The 22,625-nt window shown below is 40.9% G+C and overlaps 1 protein-coding gene across 1 annotated transcript in view; it reads right to left on the minus strand.

Annotated features, from left to right (window-relative positions):
- FARSB (phenylalanyl-tRNA synthetase subunit beta) overlaps nucleotides 1–22,625 on the minus strand; it is a 52,260-nt gene that overhangs the window by 15,932 nt on the left and 13,703 nt on the right. Inside the window, exons 9-15 of the mRNA XM_090284596.1 lie at nucleotides 22,148–22,209; nucleotides 21,627–21,678; nucleotides 20,864–20,925; nucleotides 20,391–20,598; nucleotides 19,868–19,948; nucleotides 16,478–16,570; nucleotides 11,368–11,485 (exon numbers count right to left, since the gene is read on the minus strand). Of these exons, the coding sequence (XP_090140722.1) occupies nucleotides 11,368–11,485; nucleotides 16,478–16,570; nucleotides 19,868–19,948; nucleotides 20,391–20,598; nucleotides 20,864–20,925; nucleotides 21,627–21,678; nucleotides 22,148–22,209 (676 nt within the window). The remainder of the gene's footprint in view (nucleotides 1–11,367; nucleotides 11,486–16,477; nucleotides 16,571–19,867; nucleotides 19,949–20,390; nucleotides 20,599–20,863; nucleotides 20,926–21,626; nucleotides 21,679–22,147; nucleotides 22,210–22,625) is intronic.

Here is a 22,625-nt window from a genome sequence, read left to right on the forward strand (position 1 = left end):
TTCCAAAACAACTTTCATCTTTTTCTCCGAACTCACTGTATCGAAGAGCCCCCTCCACCCCAGGAAGGCAGACACACTTGTCTTCTCCACGTCGCCCTGCTACTGGGGGCTCAGGTCACATGTTCTGGGACCTGGTCCTTTTTCTGGCTAGCAGTCGGCTCAATAAACTCTTCCTTTTAGAAAAACTTTCAGCCTCGAAGGTTTCTGGTTAACAATTCCCACTCCATAACTGACACAAAATATTGAATGCCTTTTACCTTCCAGATAACCAAATAAAACATGGTATTTTAAGACACTGTACTCAACTACTAAAGTAATATAAAAGTCAGCACATAAATGGGGTAAAAGGAAAAGGGAAATTAATGTTAACTGATTACCTACCATGTGCCAGGTACTTAGTACTTGTCTATCAATGTATTTATAATCTTATTTAATTCTCAAGAAAATCATGTAAGCTAGGTTTTACTATCCCTATAAAATAGAATGGGGGAAGGCTCCGCCCCTTAAAACGTAACAGGAATGACAGCTCTACCTAAGACACAGAGGCAAACACACACAAGAGACTTCCGGCCAAGATGGAGATCTAGACTGACACTCTCCATCTCCCTCCACAACTAAGAAGGAATACAACTACTGCAAAACCATAAATAACCAGAAGTTCCAGAAAATAAATGGAAGTCTAACGTATGAAGTTATAAAGAAGTGGTGCTCGTCCAGATGGGTAGGAGGGGCAAAGCCAGGGTGGAGAGATCAAGCTGTGCTAGTGGTGGTGGCGGTGATAAGCACAGACACCTGTATTTAAAGGGAGGCGAGAAACGCCTGGAGAGCACCCCCAGCTGCAGACCAGACCCATCAGCTTGCGATTCCAACGCTGGGGAAAACAGACCCCCACTGCCTTGGACTGTGAGGCCCAGAGGGGGTGGGAATGGAGGAGGAGGCTCCCAGTCTCTCAGAGAAAAGTGAACTGCAGGAAACCATCTTGGACCCCCACCCCCCAGAAAACGCCACAGTGTGGTGAGAAGGATCGCCTAATTGTGACGAGTGCATGGGGCTCCACGCCCTATAGTGTAGGAGGTATGACAGTCCCGCCCAGGAAGCAAAGGTAAACACAAAACTGTAAGGATGGCACAGATCATGATAGAGATCCTGGTGACGCAGCTGACCAGACAGCAAATATCTAATCTAACAAAGCAGCAGATAGGAAATCTTTCTGAGGCACAGTTCAGAGCTTTGGTTATAAGAATGCTTAAGAGACCTGACAGCAGATCTTAAACAAGACGGGGAAGAAATGAAGGCTAGTCCTGCTGAAATGAACAAAAACACATATGAAACTAGTGGTGAGGGAAAGAAAACCAGGGATCAAATCAATAAATCACAATATAGGGAAGGAACAAACAGTCAACCAGTGCAGAGAGAGGAAACAAAAAATGAGGAAAATGAGGAGAGGCTCAGAAACCTATCAGACAGCTATAAGCGGGCCAACATCCGAATCACAGGGTTGCCAGAAGGTGAAGAAGAACTAGAAATTGAAAAACTATGTGAAAAAATAATGAAGCAGAACTTCCCGAACTTGGGGAAGGAAATAAGATTTACAGGTCCAAGAAGCACAGAGAGTTCCAAAAAAACTGGACCCAGAGAGAACCACACCAAGACACATTATAATCAAAATGTCACAAATTAAGCATAAAGAGAGAATCTTAAAAGCAGCAAGGGAGAAGAGAATGACATGCAAAGGAGTTCCAATAAGACTATCAGCTAATTTCTCAAAAGAAACTCTGCAGGCAAGAAGGGACTGGCAAGAAATAATTCAAAATAATGAAAAGCAAAAACCTACAACCACAATTACTCTATCCAGCGAAGCTGTCATTCAGAGTAGAAGGGCAGAGAAAGTGCTTCCAGGACAAAGTAAAGCTGAAGGAGTTCATTAGATCCAAACCACTGTTATATGAACTGTTAAAGGGACTTGTTTAGGAGAAAGAGGATCAAAACTATGAACATTAAAAAATGAAAACTGTATCACAACAACCAACAACAGAAGCTAGGGAATCAAAACAAAGGCAAACTAAGTAGGCAACAAGAGTGGCAAAAGAACTATAGGTATGGGGAACATTATGGGGGGAGGCCAGTAGGGAGGGGGAAGGGGAGAGAGGGAAGGAGATGGTACAGGAATTAAGAAGCATAGTAGGAGGGAGTGGAATAGATAGGAAGATGTTGAGAAGAACTATATGCACAACCAATGGGCATGGACTAAGGGGGGGGACACAACTGGAGGGGGGGGTTCACTGGGTAGAGGGGAACAAAGGGAAAAGAAACTGGGACAACGATAACAGCATATTCAATAAAGCGTATTTAAAAACAATAGAAAGGGGAAAATAAAATGGAGAAACAAAAGCTCAGAAAGAGTTTGCACAGTCAAGCCAACTGGATGGAGCTAATTGTAATTAATTACATAGCTAATAACTTAACAAAACCAGGACTTGACCAGAATCATTTGACTCTAAAACCCACGTTCTTTCCACAATACAGAAGAAATCTCTAAATCTCTAAAGGATAATCTCGACAGATAATTTAAGGGCAAACTTACGTATGGATATATACCTACCTAATATAGTCAAAGATTCCATTCTTGAAATGTTTTTGATATGATAAGCAGATGTTTGAGAGCTTTCTAAGAATTCTAGTTAAGCCACTGAAGTAAATTCTGTTTAGAAGTCAGTTAACTAAAGTTTCTAGCTACCAACAATATTGTCACTCATGGAAAGTGTATTCTAAGTCAAACGCGGATGGACCACATGTGGAGAAGCAACTGTTCTTGCCATGTGACACTTCTCAGCAACCGCTATGTTCTAGGCGCTCCTCTCTAGGTATCCTTAGAGGACGGCAGTCAACACCAGCACCGGGCCTGTGCAGACGAAGCCTTCAACAATCATTTTCTGAATAAGTGAACAAAGCCTGGAAAGGGAGGTAAGCACGCACAAGTAACTATTTAACAGCAAGGCCAGGAGCAGACAACGGGCCACGTTCAAAGTGGGCACAAGCGTCAGCTGATGTGGGAAAGTGAGTACTGTCCTGCTGCCACTCCATCGTTCCATTTGAAAGGATAAAGAATTCCGGTATCTAAACGCTTTAACTGAAGATGTAGGAATAAAGATTAATACTAAAATCAGGCAGGCATAAAACCTCAATAAACCATCCACATGCATAAACTCAAAAGAGGGGCCTGATTCCTCTGTAGGAACAATCTCTCTCCTTCTCCTTCTCCCCTCCTCTCTCCCTCCCTAAGGGAAAAAAAATGAAATGAAACAGAACTAAATTGCCCCTTTCATAATACTGAGTGCTCCTGGGCATCTCTGCCATGTGGTACCCATTTGTGGGTGTCACATGCTTCCACTTTAACACACAGACACGTACTGAAAACTACTTTGTTGTTCCATTTTTGCTGAGAGCACAGCCCACAAGTAATTCCACCACTCACACAGTTTAGCAACACAAACGGGAAGCTTTGTATTGGTAACCTTTGCCTTGGGATACTTCTTTCCTGATTTCCAAATTATGTAAAACTTACCTTTCTGATAAGAACAACATCTGGTTTAAAGACTCACACTTAAAAAAAACAAATTAAGTGTTTCTGATCAGAATAAAATTACAATAAAAATACAGGACTTTAAAAAAACTATACTCCAAAAAAGGTTTCAGGATGTTTATAGCACACACATCTCACACACACACACACACACACACACACCAATAATGAGCTATATATTTTTAGATTTTGTACTACTTTTACGAAAGGTCACTGACTTTAAGGTCTTTGTACTCAACCCACCATAAGAATTAGATTAAACTCATTACGTAGGTGGCCCCTCCCGACTCCCACCACTGATTGGCTGGTTTCCACACTTCCCAAGGGCTACCACTCCCTCTAGACTTGCTTCCTCACATCTTGCTAAGAGAGTTCCTCTACTGTGGCTGAATTGAAAAAAAGAAAAAAGCCACACACTCAGTTCCTCCCATTCCTCCCTGGAGAAACTGCTAGACATAGTAAAATTCCCATTTCCTAGTATTTTGCACTAAAGAACCATATTATATCACAAAGTTCACTGAGTGCTCTCCACAAAATAAGAACTATTTAAATTTCATGCCAAAATTAGGGTTTGCTGCAAATGACTCGGTTCTTTATAACTCAGTTAACAGACCTCTTGTGTCATGCCATCAAACAGTTCTGCTTTTTAAGTGGGCCTGCCAAGTGTGTCAGCCTAAATTACCAATGTATTTCACAGACTTCAAAGTGCTGCCTGGAGAGGCTGATCTTACCCACCCAAAAGCAGGGCGGCTGGCTACACTTCCGTAAACTGAAAGGACACGCCAAATAATTATTTTTTAAAGAAGAGAAAGGAAAAAAGGGATGGTAGATGATGTCCTTTAGTAGATGACTATTGAATAAACTCCATTTTTTAGAATAGGGTAGGTCTCCTTCTTGGTGTAGGTGCCGTTTCACCACAGCACCAATGATTAACAGCAAGTTAGGGGAGTTAGGTTATATTATCACATATGGCACAGACTGGGAAAGGGCAGGGTCTTCAATCTCTCCATCTCTATTTCTTACATTCCCCCAGAAGCCCAAATATAGATGCCAGAAGAAAGCCTACTGGAAAACCAAAAAGGCTTCCAGCATAACCAGTGGCTGATATTGAGCTTGAGATTAACAGTCTGGCCGCACTCAGAAAATAAAACAAAGCATCTTGATTCTTATTCTATTCCACTCGACTAATCTCTTTTTAATACTGGTTCCCAAGGGACTGAATCTCAAACATTATCTCCTGAAAAATTCCAGTGTAGTAGTAAATGATTCACAAAAGCTACAAGAATCCCCTGAAGAAATACACCTTAAAAATTGTATCTTGCCCTGGCTGGTATGGCTCAGTGGATCGAATGCCAGCCTGCAAACCGAAAGGTCGCCGGTTCGATTCCCATTCAGGGCACATGCCTGGAGTGCAGGCTGGGTCCTCAGTTGAGGGCACATGAGAAGCAAGCGATTGGTGTATCTCTCACACATTAATGTTTCTCTCACTTTCTCTCTCCCTTCCCCTCCAAAAATAAATAGTCTTTTAAAAAATGATATCTAATGATCTTATTAACCAATATCACCCCAATAAATTTACTTGAAAAAATTATATCTAATAAGGGAAAACAGGAAACTTTATACATTCCTAGTAGGACTGCAAATTTGTAAAAAATCCTTTCTGGAAAAGAATTTAACAAGATAGCAAACATTTAATGTGCATATATATATCTATAAATCGAACAATTCTATTTCTAAAAATATATATTTGGATAAGAGTATAAGGATATTCACTGTAATAGACATTTTAGCAAAACCCTGGTAGCAACCTAAATATTCAACAACAATCTGAGTAAATTATAGTACATCCATACGATGAAATATTATGCAACCATTAAAAGAATGAGGTGAACAGAATGTGCTCATAGGAAAAAGCTGGACAGGTTAAGCATAATTTCACTGGTGTAAGCTCAAAAAAGTGCTTTCCCATATATATGGCTCTACACAGAAATGTAAAACATATGGCTGCATATGCGTACAAAATGTCTGGCAACTAATTCTAAGAGCAGGATTACAGAGAAGTTGGATGTGTGTATATTTTTTTAATATCAAGAGAATAGAATTGCTTTTAAGTTAGAAATAAATATTCATGAAAACTCTTGAGGATATTACAAATATACTGTCAATTTTAAAAACAAACATAATAAAAAGAATATTTTTCCTTAAAGTAAATCTATATTATAGCACCAAAATATATATATTTTTCTTTTTAAAATAATGCCAAAAGCAAAAAAACAAATGTGAGAAAAAATCTATGACCTTCTCAATGCATGAAGGACAAAGTTATATTCTTGTGGGTTGGCTTTTATTTAGTTAACATAAACCTGGAATGGATTTTTATCTATTAAAAAAATATAATATGCAACGCATGACAGATCACATTATACTCACGTTAGCAGATCTTAACTATGTGGAACCAAACATACTAAAATAACTTTCTGTATTAAAAATGATGTTATTTACACAGTTAAGATGCCATCACATATGTGAATGATGCTACTTCAAATATTGTTAATGTCAATGTTTCTTACACCCATATTTTTTGAATTAATTGGAACTTCTACATGCCAAAAATATGATGGAAAATTAAATTAATTCAGACTGATGACATAAGCTCTCTTCCAAAAACCACATTCCACATGTGGATGCTGGATAATCTTCCATTATTTGATGGCTGCATAATTAATGGACAACTTCTCAGAGCTGAAGTATTTTACAAGCTCACAATGAAAACCCTTTTATTGAGCTCTTTATCAAGCAAAAATCTATAGAAAAAACTATAAAGATCTGAACCCTATATTTCAGTAGGTTACAATATAAGACAAATACACGAATGGTACAAACCAAGAGCAAATTGAAAGAACAAACTAAATCATAAAAGAACAGTGAATTAGTCACATTCCCTGTAGCCACGGTGGCCCAGAGTGGAGAAATGAATAAGAATCTTGAATATATTTAATATATTTCAACTAAACTTAAAAAAATAAATTCTAGGCCCTATAGCCAAACTAATCAAGGTAAGAAGTAGATCATTACTGATTTAGAAAATCAGCTTCAGTGAAAACGTGGAATTTCAGAAACTGCTTAAACAGGGATTTGGGAAGCAGAGGAAATGAGACTTGTACCAGGACTGCAGCAATGCCTTGCAGAAAGGAGGAGTCTGAGCAAGAAGTGAAGGGCTGGGGTAGGCGTGCTCGCTAAGGCAAGGGATGGAACTGGAGCCCTTTGAGTGGTCGAGGGGCTTTAACCTACTCCATCTACTAGAATAATTATTAAAACCCCAAATTCTTTAAATGCAGTAGTTGAAACTGAAGTGCATGGCAATCTGATTATCAGGGTTCTCCACACGTACATGTCAATCGACAACGGAGTGGCTGTTTTGTGCTAAGTCTACATCACCCTCTGCACTTCACAAAGCCAACTCAGTCATCTTTCTTAGGCTGTGGCTCCTTTTGAACTTCAACTTAACCCAGTGATACATTTTCTCCTGCCTTTTCAGTGAGCTTGTAGGCATACTGGCAGCTTCAGTGACTATCATGAAATAAACTGTGACGGCAGAATTCAATCTGCATTTAATAAAAAGCATGAATGTTGGACTTTGCAAAAATAGAGTTGCATAAAAATTAGCAATTCACAACTGGGTCCTCTGCTCCTCTAAAGTCATTTTTTACTATTTTGTTTACAGGTTATCCTTGACATTGAACAGAAAAAACAGAAGTATTAACCACTGGAACCAATCAATAACTCACACAGCAGCCTGATTTGATAGCTTCAGTGCTGCCTCTACTGACCTCCCCATTATAAAGCTGAAAATCTACCCCACAACAGTCAGCATTTAACTTCTCATTCCAAAGACACATGCCACTCTGCCCAACAAAAGGGATAAATCAGCTTAGTCCCTTGAGTCATGAATAATTTTTTTTAAATGTTGCAGCAATTCTGGATCTTAAAACTCAATAAATGCAATGGCTGGCTGAGCCTCAAAGAACTGGCATGTGTCTGAGTCAGAGTGGCAGTCTCAATCCTTGAGCAGTGCACCAGACTTAGCCACTAGATGGGCAGCCAGGCTGACAGCTTCGCCACATGGACGGTCAGTCCCAAAAAGTCCACCTCAGCACAGGAAACGGTCCAATGAGGTCAAGGTGAAAACGGGGGCTAGCAATCTTTCACTTAGTCTCATAAGAACCCGGTCAGACATATTTGTGGGAGGCACAGTGAAATCCAGTACAGATCTTCTTTCATTTCCATTTTGGGAAATACGCTCGCGTACACAAAGCTGGCGTGAGGCTGGTGGTGTTGGGTATTTCCTATATCTCCCAAAGCAAATAGTGGCACTGGTCACTCCCCTGTCTGTGCTATCAGGGTACCTTGTATATCCCCTCAGAGCACTTTCTATAAAAATCTGTTCCCTATCTTCCTCAAGACTGGCAACTCTGCCTTTTATATTCTAAGCGATCCCTAGCATAAACAGACAGACAAACAGAAACAAAAAGAATAGGAACTCAAAAGTAGGTTTTCCACCAGGGCAATGAATGAGACTGCCTTGCTCATTTCTATCCCTTTTGAATCGGCAGTTTGGGTTTTCCCAACTAATGAAAATTTGGGACACTTTCATATTAACTGGAAACCTCCTTTATCATTTCACTTTTCATGGACTAGATTTCTTTTCTTCAAAATAGTTTATTATTTAGGAGAAAATGGCTAACGTAAAGCCAACAGAGAAATGCTTACTGCTTTAAAAGGCAGTAAAAACATATGTGCTCATTTCTTTAAAAAGAAGTGGGTGATGAATTACTGAAAAAACATTCCTATTTTTCTTAAGTAAATTCTCACGTTAGTATATTTTGGTTTTCTTATTCTTAACAAATAAAAATAAAAAGAACACAACAGAAGAAAAACTAATTAAGCAAAGGTAAGGATAAACACAAGCCCAAGGGTCTTACTTAGCAAGGTGACATTAATCCTTGAATAGCCAGCAAAGGTTTTTAACTCCTTCTCACAGAAAATCACCAACCCAGGATCCCAGGTAGCTGGAGTTAGGGGTTGCTACCACGCTCATAGTAAAAGTGGACACCAAACAGTGCTTATTATGTGGCTGGAACTTTTCATTTAATCCATACAACAACTTAATGAAGTGCTATCGTTATCTCCATGGTACAGATGAGAAACTACGGTGCAGAGAGATTAAATAAATTGCCTGAAGTCAAGCAGCTGGTGAGTGGGAGAGCCACAACTGAAACCCGGGCACCCTGGCTGCAGTCTGCTTTCGGGACCGTGGCACTGCGCTGCCTTGCCAGGAGTCCTCTGGGTACACCACATGGCAAGTAGGGAGTCCACATGTGCATATTTAAAATGACCCATCAGAAAAGCTACTTTTATTATGAAATAAAATCCAGGCCTACCCAAAGAGGAAACACACTCCAAATAAATTAAAGCAAACCTATGTTTTCAAGACAGTAAAGTTACAGAGCAGATGTACTTCCTCTTGTTCCTCAAATTCCACTGATATGATAGGAAATTTTAAAGAAAGAATAAACTCAATGGTGCGTGACCACAGGCAAAAGTAATTATCAGATGGAAATGGCTGGATGGGGGAAACAGCAGAATAATCACAACTAAAAACAGGATTAAAGAGGTGCTAGAGAAAGGAGAACATTCTTCTCAATGAAATGAAGAGCAGCAGAAACGCAAGCCTTGGAGTTAGCAAGCAGACGGACTCGTGGTCCAGGGCTATCATCAGCGATGCCTGCAGCACTAGTACTGACCACTCGCTCTCTCTCAATAGCGGAGGTTACCTCCAAGCACGGGCCTCGGGGCAGAGAGGAGTCTCTGTCTCAGCCTTCCGAAGAAATCCAGAGGAAAAAAAAGAGTAAAAGGCACCTCTACCCAGGACCACAGTACTGTAAGTGCTCCGCAGTGCTCTGTGCCAACAGCAAAACCTCCTTGTGGCAGTTGTGGGGACCACAGCCTGCTCCTCACCCCCTACCCCCAGACTCTGAGTGGCCTGCTTGTGCACCCACCCTGCTCAGCAGAGCCTGCAGGGAGCCCCTGCAGTTTGGGAAGAGGCCCACTGCTAAATCAGTATTCCGAAACGTTTGAGGAAACCTAGTGTAACTAACCTCATTCTCTCTTTATTAATATGTTTGAATCACCAAGGATCAAAGCAACATAAAACTCAAAGAACTAAGATAAAAGAAAGCAAGTCAAAGTTAGCAGAAAAACTTGACATTGGAATTATAACGAGCTGCTAGTTAGCTGTACCAGTGGAGGACGAGGCACAAGAACCCTCATCACTGAAAACGTTTTCAGATTTCTATTACAGCAGACTTACCGCTCAAAGAAAACCCTCTACAGAATGACATTAAAACGAACTTTTATCCTCTAAGGATAGAAGCACTGAGGTCAAAATTCTGACCCTAGCTCTAAGGCCAATATTTATGAAGGCTTCGGAAAAGAACCATCTTTCTTTCTCAGTTTTCCTATATACTGAAAGAAGACAATGTTTTTTGTACCATCTACCTCAAAGAGATGCTTTAACAATCAAAAGTGAGAAAGTATGTTAAAAGGCTTTATTGAAAAGTAAAAGACACCATACAAATGCAGGTGATGCTGGTGACTGAAAACAGGCTGCACACTGGGGAGCAGGTGGAATCCGGCTTTGGCTGAAAAGTCTGCCATGGACGCTCCACGTACAGAGGTCCAAACAAAGGCCTCTGCTTTTGTTACCTGATTCATAAGAACACACTCGGAATTCTGGAGTCTGGAGTAAGACTCACTGAATTAAAGCTTCTAGGACTTGAATTGTTAATCCCAAGGAGCCAAGGAAATACTGCCAGCAACTTAGTCATCTGAGGGGACTGCTCACCAAGAGATGACCTCATGTACAGATCGAAACAGTCAGACTTATGTAAGTTTGCAGACACAGAGAATTCTGAATGAGACATGGAAGCATGAATAAGACAGACTTCCTTGGCCCTCAGGTGTAAGTACTTACTAAATATATTGACTAACCACTACATTCCAAATGTTAAGCCAAGCAACTTGTACTAACAAGTCCAGACCATACTCAAGAGGCAAAAATAGGTAAAACACATGCACAGTCACTAGCTGGCAAAACACAGTCACTAGCACACCAGTGGGGGGGACAGTCACTGCAGAACCAGAAGGATAGGAAATCAAGTACCTTAAAAGAGACGCACATAAACCACACGATATAAGAAAAAACGAAATACCCCACAGTGCTTTTCAAGCTGAGGTTTTAATAGGGCTCTTCCAAAATGTTATTAAATTTGTTGCTAAAATTTGCTTTCTAGTAAAAGAAAGAAAGAGATAGAGCAACCAACCAACTATCTGGACTTTGCCTGGATTGATTCAAATCAATTGCAAAAATTAAATTTATGAAACGATTGTGAAAATTTAAACACTAGCAAAATGTCTGATAATAAGATATGATATTGTTAATTGGATTATTGAGAAAAGATGAAAATGATAGCCTTATCTTTTAGAAAGTGATACTACAGTATTTGTTGATGAAATGATATGTCTAGGAGTTACATGAAATAATATGGGGGAGTGGGTGGGAGTGTAAATGAAAGAAGTCCGGCCAAGTGTTGATAATTGTGGAGGCTGGGCGTTGGTTTCACGACGGTAATTATACTATTTTCTCCACTTTTATAGACAGTTGCAATTTTTTAAATAAAAAAAAAATGCTTTAGGTATGCAAATCAAAGGCGGCTCATTCTTACCTCTGCTGGAATCTTTTACTACGATGTCAGAGATTTCAAACAGTTTCAGAGGCAGGGGCATCTTCCGATTCGCTGCTATGGTCTTCAGGAGGCCAGGAAGGAGGGTGGTGCGTGCCACCTACAGGAAAAGACACGAAATTGCACTGACCAAACAGGACCCAGACACACAGTACTTCCCCCTGATCATCAGGGGGCGTGTTCCAACCGAGACCCTCAGTGGGTGGCTGAAACCACCGTTAGTACTAAACCGTGTGTGTGCGCGCGTGTGTGTACACTACGATTTCCCCTACACATGCATGCCTATGATAGAGTCTATGGCTTCCTCTGGAATATTTGAATTGCCAGCATCACCGTTCTTGCACCTTGGGGCCCTTGTTAGTAAAACAAGGCAAACCTGAATACAAGCACTGCTGTACTGAGACGGTCAACCTGAAAACCCCGTCGGCCCAGTGGCGGGTGGTATATACAACACGGAGGGGCTGGACAAGAGGGCACGTCATGTCCCAGACGGGACGGACCGGGACAGGGCAAGACTTCATCACACACCCAGAACAGCTGCAATTTACAATTAATGTATTGCTTATGTCTGGAATTTTACATTCGGTATTTCCAGACTGGGCTGACCACAAGCTACTGAAACCAGGGAAAGTGAAACCACAGATAAGGCAGGGGGATGGGGACCCAGTGTACTTGGTTAAAGACACAGCCAAAAGAGCCCCCGGCTCCACAACAAGACACTTCTGGAAAATGCAATGCCTAAACATCCAGGTCATTTTCTTTTTACAATTATTGGAACATTTATTTTATTAAAAGTAAAAACAAGTAACTGGTTAAACACAGAGCTATAACTATAGACAAGTCATTTTTATTTTTCAATTTCAAATCATTCAAAAAGTGAAAAATGTTCTGACGTCTGAATTCACAAAATAAAAAATAAACTTGAATAAAAAATAAGTGAGAAACAAATATAACAAATATAATTAGTCTTATCTAGAATTGGTGATTTTGTAATTTTTAAAATTAAAGTTAGCTTTCAAGATTTCAAATATGTAAATTTTCACACCCTGCCATATTTTATAAACTGAAGTAGATTAAAAGAAATATAAATAAGGGATGAGGCAAAAGTAGGTTTACAGTTGTTTCGTCGGTCGTCGGCAGCCGTCCGTCTCGAGAGACGATGGCGTAGCTTCCTGAGAGTCTATCTGCACTGCCGAGAATGGCTGTGCAGTCCGATTCGGGAGTGACAATCCCTGCCGCACTTGGTACAGGTGAAGGCAGATGGCTGTTGTTGCTGCTGCTGACGTTGCTTCCGCCTCGATCTTTTCTGGACCGCCTCCTCGTTGCGCGCAGCCTCCGCGCGTGACGTACCTTGCCTGACCGCGAGCCTCCAGGCTAGGCGGTCGTCTGCTTGAACTTCCCATGTGTTGAGATTGATGGAGCATTGTGTCATGTCCTTTTTGCAGATGTCTTTGAACCGCAGTTTTGGGCGCCCTGTCATCCTCTTGCCTTCTGCTAGCTCGCCGTAGAGGAGGTCTTTGGGGATACGGCCTGCATCCATTCTTTTGACATGGCCGAGCCACCTGAGGCGTCTCTCGCTAAGAACTGCATGCAAACTGCACATATTGGCTCGCTTCAGCACCTCGGTGTTGGGGACCTTATCCTGCCAGGCGACATGCAGGACGCGTCGCAGGCACCTCATGTGGAAGCTGTTGAGTTTCCTTTCGTGCCTTGCGTAGGTGGTCCACGTCTCGCTGCCATAGAGGAGAGTGCTGAGTACGCAGGCTTGGTAGATGCGCAGTCTGGTTTTCTCAGTGAGGCTGGAATTGTTCCACGCTCGCCGGTTCAGTCTGGCCATAACTGTGGCTGCCCTGGCGATTCTCCGGTTGACCTCCAGTTGTTTACAGTTGTTTATACGGCAAATAATACAGTAATTGCTAAATGATAGAAGAATAAATCGTTCCGTATACCCACAACTGTAAACCTACTTTTGCCCCACCCTGTACTTAAATAGATTAAATATGAATTAATAAAAATGTAAAAACCAGGACCAGGGAAAATGGGGATACAATTAGGTACAAGGACAATGAGGAGAGCAGAGCACAGATGTGCAGGTGCTAGAAAACTGCAGCTGCGCTGGGCAGGCTACGAGGGAGTTTCCAGCTGAGGAGCCCAAAGAGTACAAACACACATCTCAGTTCTTTAAAAAAAACAAAATCACAAAACTTCTCTGTGAAATAGGTTTGTCATTCTAGCGCCAATGAGCCAGGTCAGCTGTCGAGACCCCACGTTACCGGCAGGGTCTCACGGGCAGCGGCACGACAGCACCCAGGAGCCTGGGCTCTGCAGACGCCAACACCATTATCTTTTCCCCAGTCTCTTGCATGAGCTTCGTAAGCTGGTTTCTCAGCTTCCATTCCTGCCACCTTACGCTCTGTTCTCCACAGTGATTCCTTAGGGCCTAGATCCTTAAGACCTAAATCAGATCGTGAAACTACTCTGCTCAAAAATCTCCACTAGGGTTCCACACAACTGGGAATAAAAGCCATGCCCTACCTGGGACCCTCTCTGACCCTGGTCCTGGCCCCTCTCCAACCCCAGCCCTTGCTGCTCCCCTTGGCTTCCCGAGCTCCAGCCACACCCCCACACCCCTACACCCCACAAGCAGCTTTCCACCTCGGACCTCCACACCAGCTCCTTACTCCACCTGGTGCATTTTTCCTAGGCCTTACTGTCTTCAGGCCTCTGCTCAAAGGCCCTCTCCCGCCGAGGCCCGCCCTGACCGCTCTGGCTCAAACAGCGGTCTCTCCTAGGTCCTACACAAGGGAGCGCAGGCCTCTGAGAGGACGGGCTACGACATTGTGGGGCGGGGGGAGAAAACGGTTTTCCCATCACATTCATTCCACCGCAAGCTGCTACTACTCACCTTGAACTTAGCGCTTTCTTACATATTGTTCACTTTCCTAAAACTATAATGTTAAAAGAAAGCTTAGCTTACTGGAACAGAAATTAGCTACTTTTGTAGATAACTTTTCTTAGTGTTTTTCAGTTTATTTTATAGATAAGCCTTATTTGTTTATTTAAAAACCCACAGCAATACTACAAATAAATAAATAAATAAAATAAACCTGAATGTGGTCAAACTTCTACATCTAACTACCAATTTTTAGAAATATTAGGGGACCACTGGAGTATAGTTAACAAAATCCTAAATGTGAGAACTCTACAGGGCAAATGACCCAGTTTCTTCAACACAGTGAGAGAGTGAGAGTAGAGTGGGAGTCAGAGAGAGAGAGAGAGAGAGAGAGAGAGAGAGAGAGAGAGAGAGAGAGAGAGAGAGAGGAGGGGGAAGAGAAGAAGTACACCAATCAACTTTGATGTACAACTTTGTTTGAGTCCTAAATCAAACTAAAAAAATTGAGCCAATTGAGAAAATTTGAACAATGATTGGATATTTAAGGATATTAAGGAAGATTATTGCTAAATTGGGGAGATGTGGAAATATTCAGTAATTTTGTTTATAATAATTATAATAAAATGTTACATATTTTGACTAAACAGCATTTCTTTTATTCATTCTCTAACATATCTACTATCAGAAAATAGCCCAAAGTTGAGTTCCAAGACTATCAACAACTTTAATTTAATTTAACCATAAATAAATATAAACCTGTTAACCTATTAGTAATGGTAGGACATGTCTGTTGGTAAAGCAGGAGTAAAATATAGAATCTGTCAAACCTAAAAGACACTCACTTTCATCTCTAATGCATTTTATACAGAAATATTGATTCTTAAGTGTGCAAAGCCAGTTATTTACGGTGACGTTTAGTGTGTTTCTGATTTGTTTTCCTTCCACTTATATGGAATATTAAGATAGGATGTAGACCCTAAAAACACGACATTACCACATCTTAAGAAAGCTATCAAGTTTAGTAAATAAAACTGGGAGAAAGAGAAAAATTTGCAATAAACTCATATAAAAATCCATTAACATTTACTGAAATACCACCCTATCCAAATGAACTTGAAAAATCTCTTATTAAAGAGAACACCATGAGCATTATTTTAAAAAGCAGTAAAGCTAGTGGACCTCAGAAAACAAAACATAAAAGCACAGCAAAAATCCTTCCAAACTAGTGTGAGGATTCCTCCAAGTTCTGACATTGTGTCTAGAGAAAGAATTCATGTATCTGATGCATATTACCAATTAGTTCTTTAATTAGTCTAGTTCTAATCTGTCATATTAGTAGTTCTATAGATAAAATTTAGATTTTTAAGTTAGATTTACACATATTTAGAACTTTTAGAATTTTTAAAATGAATCCAGCCCCTTTTACATAAAAACAAGATCAAAAGGAACAATCTCAGAGTCCAGATATTATAATAGCATCAACACTGTTGAAAGCATTTCCTTTCAATTCCAAGATTCCCTTGATTCTAGAAGACATGATTTTCTCTAAAGCCTGAGTTAAAAAATATCATACAGAAATGCATAAGCAAGAAAAATAGAATGAGAATTTATTAGCATAAAAGAAACGTGAAGTCACTAATAAGCAAAGGTATATTATAACCTTGAAATGCTCTTTATAGTCAGTCCTAATCTATAATGTAAATCACTTAACATTTACTACTGAGGTAATATCATTCCCATTTAACTATTTCTAAACCAAATGAAACTGCCAATAAACTAGACAATCACAGTGGAAGACATAGGCAGCCGAGTCAAGAACTGATGTGACGACTGATTTTAAAGTGAATGGCTTAGGGAAATATTGGGAACAGGTGTTGATTCATGTATTAGAAATAGGTGAAAAAAAGATGAAATCTGAAAACGGTATTAAACAATCGATTATAAAATGGAAAGTTCAAACAAGACTGGGTTAGACAACATATATAGCAAGTAATAACCAGCTATAAAGTTAATCAAGGAAAGATTTTTAAATTTTAAGAATTTTTGTCAGTAAAGAACCAACTATAAACTTATCCAAGAAGACTTTTTAAAAGCTCTAAGATTTTACCATATAAGGTACAACAGTACCTGAAAAGACTTTTTGTAACTCATATACTGCCTCAGTTTTTACCAAAATACTTACCGACTGAAAAGACTTACCTGAAATTCAGCTGTTTTAGGATTACTTATATGAACTGCCTTCGTTGCAGAGATATCCAAACCAAGTTTATCAGCAATATCTTCCTTGGAGCACTAAGAAATACAATACACACAAAACAGGTCAATATGGAAAAGCAATGACCAAACTTAATATAAAAAATATTTAGAGCTATAAGTCAACTTAACAGTCTTATAGCAATGTTGATTCTCTATTTAAACTAGTGAGTTAAGAACAAGCTAAGAATAAACCTTTATCAAATAACACAGCAGATGCAATTTAACATTAACAGTTCTCCTGATACAGAACTAGAGTAAATGTTCACACGGAGATGGTGCTACAGTCTATATTCAGGCCCTTCCTAAGCTGGCCTCCCATCTGTCTTACCAGTCTAACCTCCTACAATTCCCTAACCATTCCCCGAACCTTACACTTTACCTGAAATACCCTCCTGACCAACCTGCTACCATCCCCCAGGGCTGCACTTAAATGACATCTCTTCTGCCTCTTCCATGAAAATATCCTTCATGGCTCCGGTCAGGATTGTCTCCCTCCTTGGAGTGCACGTGGCCTGCTGTTTTGACTATCACTGTGCTCTGCTGAATCCGTACTGACTTATGGCAGAATGGCAGGACTGAGAGCCGAATTCAAGCGGCCATTTAACTTCTGTGCATGTGTACTTGATAAAGCACCAGTTAACAAATAAACTTCTAAGTGCTCATCCACCAGAAAGAGAAAGATCTTTGTCATTCTTAAAAACCAGGATGGTAAGCAGAAGTTATAAAAATAAAACTGACTATTAGATATAGAAAATCTAATGATAAATGAGAAGAGATAATGCAAATAAAATGCCTGACACAAAATAAAGTGATCAAAAAATACTAGCAATAAAAAATCATTACTAAAAATAATAATTATCACATATATTAATGCTAACTTTTTGAATAAGTTTAAAACAACATAAAACTAATGTGTCATCAGACTGTATTGTTTTCCAATGTTACATGACATGGCTCACTGCACTGTTCTACAAAATGATCTTCAAGGACTAACTGGCCTGTAATTCACTTAGAAAACAAGCATGGGTTTTGATTCATTTTACGCCAATGCCAGTTCTTGCCACGCTCACTTGGGAAGGACCCTGAAGCCATGCCCAAGGCACAGTGGAGAAGTGCACCCCGACCGCCACAGCGCAGGGGTGGGAAATGGAGGCCAGCACGCTAGGAATAACCTTTTTTCCCGCTGAGGAGTTCTTACAACAAGATTTAGGTATAATGTGCTCAATTAACTAGCAAATGCAATTTACATGATGCCTCTACTCTCAAAAAAGAACACGTACCATGTGTTGAAAAGAAAAGGGCTCTACGGACACATGGCACTGCAGCTAGGTGGTATCTGAGTGACCTTGTAGTTTACCATGACAGTGGACGATGAGGGGTGGAAATGATAAGCCGTGTAAATCAAGGAATCCTGAACTGACAGGAGCCAGTATACAGGAAGGAATATTTCTTAACTGTTAATACTCATGTGTTTATTTTAAAGTGTTACAAAAATACAACAAGTAAATGAAGCCCATAATTTTTACAAGTATTACTCTTACAATAAGGCTAGCATAGATGTTTAGTTTTAAAAGTGAGGTAATGTAAAAGAAAATATGACATCAAGTAAGCAGACAGAGCAAAAACAACGAGGAGATGTGAATGGCTTCCACTTGGGAAGTCGAGGGCTGGGCTTTGGGAAAAGGGCTGATACTCTGGTGTAAAGGTAGACAAAAAGCTCAGATGTTTAGGTTTGCTTAGAAAGTGCGTAGCTTCATAAATGTCTTTAATGATGAAATTCCTACAGGAAAACTGTTATTATAAATCGAAAGTCCTGTAGCACCCGACTCCTTTCCCCTGCTGAACGATGGGGTGAAGTGACTTTTGACAGCTGAACAGAGTGGCACTCCTGGTGGGGCAGCTGAGTCACAGGCTGTGGGTACAGGCAGACCTGGGCTGAGTCCCTGGGCCGAGTCCCTGGGCCAAGTTACCTAAATTACCTGCTGGGAGAGACAGGAAGGCCGCCTTACTGGGCCGCACTGACCGACAGGATCGCGTACAGAGAGCCCTCAGCCCAGAACCAACTCTGCAGGGCAGCTGCCAGCCAGGAGGCAGAAGGCAGGGGCTCCCCTGAGACACCCGGGGCTAGTTACAAAATAAAATTCTGTGCCACTTCCTAAAATAGTTTTTTTAACTATACATTTCTCAAAGCTATTTTTTAATTCCATTTTACATGAAATCATCAGTGCTCACAACTGTCTCTGTACCTTTGTGTATACCTGTATGAACACCATGGCAGTACAAACCTAGCACACACAGTATGAGATTACAGAAAAGGCCAGGTTTCCAGCCATGGTTTTCCTGCTCTGGGCGAGGCCTGTCAGTACTCATCATCCTCTCCTGGCATCCGGCTTCCTCACTGATACGGTGCCTGACATACAACACATGCGTCAGAAATGCTGTTGGACGAACGGTGGTTCGATCAGGAAAGTCAAGGTGTTGGACTAGCTCCCTTCTGGTGTTAACAGCCTGTGAGGGACAAATACTCACTGAAGGGACTGTGGCGGAGGCTGCACCTCCTCACCCCCCGTCCTTGCACTGGAGGAATTCCCATGACTGCAAATCCTCTAAAACTCTGAGGGTTATAGGGCTAGAATGGCGTCGAGGGGAGAAAAAGGCGTTTGTTTTGGATGTCTTTGTTTGTCGGGTTTGGTTTTTGCCCTACATCAGTAAGGCAAACGTACGTGACGTCCCAGATTACACTAGGCTCCACAGAAATGCTCAGCAAGGGAAAAGGAAATGGCAAATACATGCACGTTGCATTCTTTTCAAATGGTCAGTCTGGTGGGGGAGGGGGATTTCCTTCTGATTTTGGAATAAAATTCATTTCCTGATTTAGGCCTTTTATGTCAGCTTTTCAACTCAAAGCAAATGCCTGTGAACATGTTCAAAGACAAAGAAATAAGTTTAATGTGGAACAGTCCCCAGGCCCTTAATCAGGGTGGCATCTAGCACATACAGGCACAACCAAATTAAGACTGTAAGTCCTAACCTAATAAACTTGGTTATGAAATTCATTGTGAACTAGCAACACTTACATGAAACTATAAAATATGTTATCATCTGTTATGTAAGACACCTTTTTAGCCCTTCATGTTTTTCTGCGACTAAAAAAGAAATCTTTCAAAATTTCTTTACAAGAGAGTGTACCATCTCAAGTAACAGTTCCTTTTTTAAAACCAGGAAATTCTGGCAGTCTAGATACTGGAAGCCCATACAAGGCCTCACAGAATAGACTGAATTCAGAATTTCAGAGTGGACAGCCAGCCGAGCAGAAAGCACCTGTACGCGTACCAGAGCGAAGGTAAGTGCCTCGGTGAAGCCGGCGGCCGCTATGTCGTATCTTAGAAGTTCCGTGAGCTTATTGAGGGGAAACTGGAAAAGAGAAAGTGTACTTTAACTCACATCTATAAAATTTTGCATTTTTAAAAAAGAGATCTGTACAGAACATGTCCTGAAAAGGAAAGCACCCTTCCACCCTTACTAATACGCTGCCAGCACCATCCCTTCCCCGTCCCCTCAGCACCCTGACACCCTACACTGTTCCCCCTACCACGCCTGCTTCTGTCTCCAGGCCCGGCTGAGAAAATGAGTCGCCCAGTTGGTCACCAAGGGCGCCACACTCAAAACCTGTCTTTCTCCAAAGAACTAGTCAAAACAGGTTTTCTACTTACTCTGCTCAGCTGGGCATCTGTTTTGTGTCCTCCCCACAGCAAGTGCCTCTCAGTGCCTACATTCTGTTCCTCTCGAAGCCTTCCTGGCATTCGGCAATCACTCTCTAACAGTAAGGAGTGTTTATTTCAGGGTGCAACCTTACTTGATTAGCTATGGTGTACGTTTTGGGGAGAGCCATCTGAATGTTGTTATAGCCATAGGCAATAGCTGTGTCTTCTATAATATCACATGCATGGATAACATCCGCTCTGGTCGGAGGGATTTCAACCTCAATTTGATTCCCATCACCAATGACTTCTGACTTTAAGCACATCCTGGTCAGAAGCTTAGCAAGATTTTCCGGGCTTTCTCTGAAATAGGAATGTATAAACGTCACTGGACTATTTAAAACATGTTTCTATGTTGTTTGAAAACATGCTACCAACTGAAATGGCTACTTTTCTTTCTAAATCCCATTAGACACCAGACAGCCTAACAGATGTCCTCTTATCACTTCGCTTACTCTGAAGGGGTAATTCCCAGCCTTCTTTTGGGAAAAATTAAATAACCTGTGTGCACTTCATTCTTGCATTCTCTCCAACCATTGAATAAATAAATGAAGTTTCCAGAGCATACCTGATTCCAACTTTTTTGTTAATTAGGTCGGCTCTCACCATCTCCTTTCGGTAAGCCAGTTCCTTCGGAGAGAAAGATTTTGAGAAGCTTAAATCATCTCAGGTGGATACAGTGTTAGCCTCTTCCTATTCCAAGTCATTGTTACAGTTTCATTTCTCTCCCCAGAAAGTGTCACACATCGAAAGTACTTGGTTTGGTGTTTCAAAACATTATTACAGGGGAATAAATCTGCTACATATTTCACTTTCACTAACACTTGGCAATTCTTCATAGTAAAAAGAAAAAGAAAGTTTTTCAAATCAGACATTATTTTAAAACAGATCAAAAAGCCATCTCTGGCTAATCCCAACCACCGCTCTGGGAAAACTGTATCGATGGCGCCAAACCCGCCCAGTCTCTGTGGCCTTGGAGACTACCTCGCCCCTCTTCCAGTCTAGCAAAACTACTGGTCTTGGCCAACAGGCAGCTTGCTTCAAAGCATCCGGGCCCTGGACATGCTCTCTTGCTGCTGGGAATCCTGCAACATCATCACGGAATAAAGACCAGGCTATCCTGCTGGATGAAGAGACACTTGACCTGCTGACCCCACTGCCAGAAGAGGACATGCCAGCGAGCCCAGCAGAGTCTAGCCATGCTGGGCCAGACCACAGGAACTACCCAGGTGACCAACAGAATCGAGAGATAAACAAATCTATGAACACTATAGCTAGTATCATCCTTATCATCATCATCATCATCATCAAATCACTTCTTAAGTACTTACTGGAAAGGTATATGATTTTCCATTAGGAAAAACTACCTCAGCTGCTTCAACCCTGAAAAATAAAAATAAAATAAAATACTTAAGAAAAAAAGGGTCTATAAATTATAGAAATGTGCCTGGTTAATCAATCTTTCACATGGTCTACAACTGTAGCCTCCACTTTTTCAAACTATTCACATTCCAAAACTGCAGTCTAGATTAAGCCTCCCAAATACAACCTCACTGTAGGATTCTGTCTCCTATGGCTCTCATGTCTCTTCAGCAGCACCCACTTGGCAGGCCTGCCCGGATCGTCCCAGCTAGGAGTAGCTCACCCTTACAAACAGCCAGAACATTACTGAAACTTTTTGAAGTGCTTATCACTTTTTATTTTACACATTATTTATGCCTATGTCTTAGAGCCAAAGAGATTTTATGTTCTAGTTACAGAAACATATTTTTCATCTTTATGTTTAGCACAAGGCCTTTGTGCTTTGCCTTCAGAACAACAGGCCATCGGTAGAGGTGCCAAACGAACTTACATAAATTGATTCTCACAATATCCACTGAACATGGTGACAATAACATCAAGAACTATTTTTGCCTGCAAAGAAAAAAACAAATATGATAATCTATAAATATATGCATTCTCCCTTCACTTAGATGGAAATGAATTAATATTTAATATAACTTAGTTCCCAAATGTCTAAAAATGGACCTCTATATGCACATTGTAAAAAGGGGAGTGGAATAAGCACTTAGGAGCTAAATTAGGCCTGTCCTTACCTGAAAGTTCAGCATTTACGTGGTTTTCTGAAAGTTACAATCCATGACAGAGACAAATCATTTACTTCCCCACCCTCTCCCTCGGATTCACGATGTTCTGAGGGAGACAGACGGCTAACTGATGGGGGGAATCTTACCAATACCATGAGCTCTGCAGCCAGACGCCTGGCTTCAGCCTCAACCACTCACCAGCACTAACAGTCTGGCTCGGGGCAGGTTACTTATTGTCTTTGT

The sequence above is a fragment of the Furipterus horrens genome, unplaced genomic scaffold (assembly GCF_987537825.1).
Source record: "Furipterus horrens unplaced genomic scaffold, mFurHor1.1.pri manual_scaffold_1, whole genome shotgun sequence".
NCBI lineage: Eukaryota > Metazoa > Chordata > Mammalia > Chiroptera > Furipteridae > Furipterus > Furipterus horrens.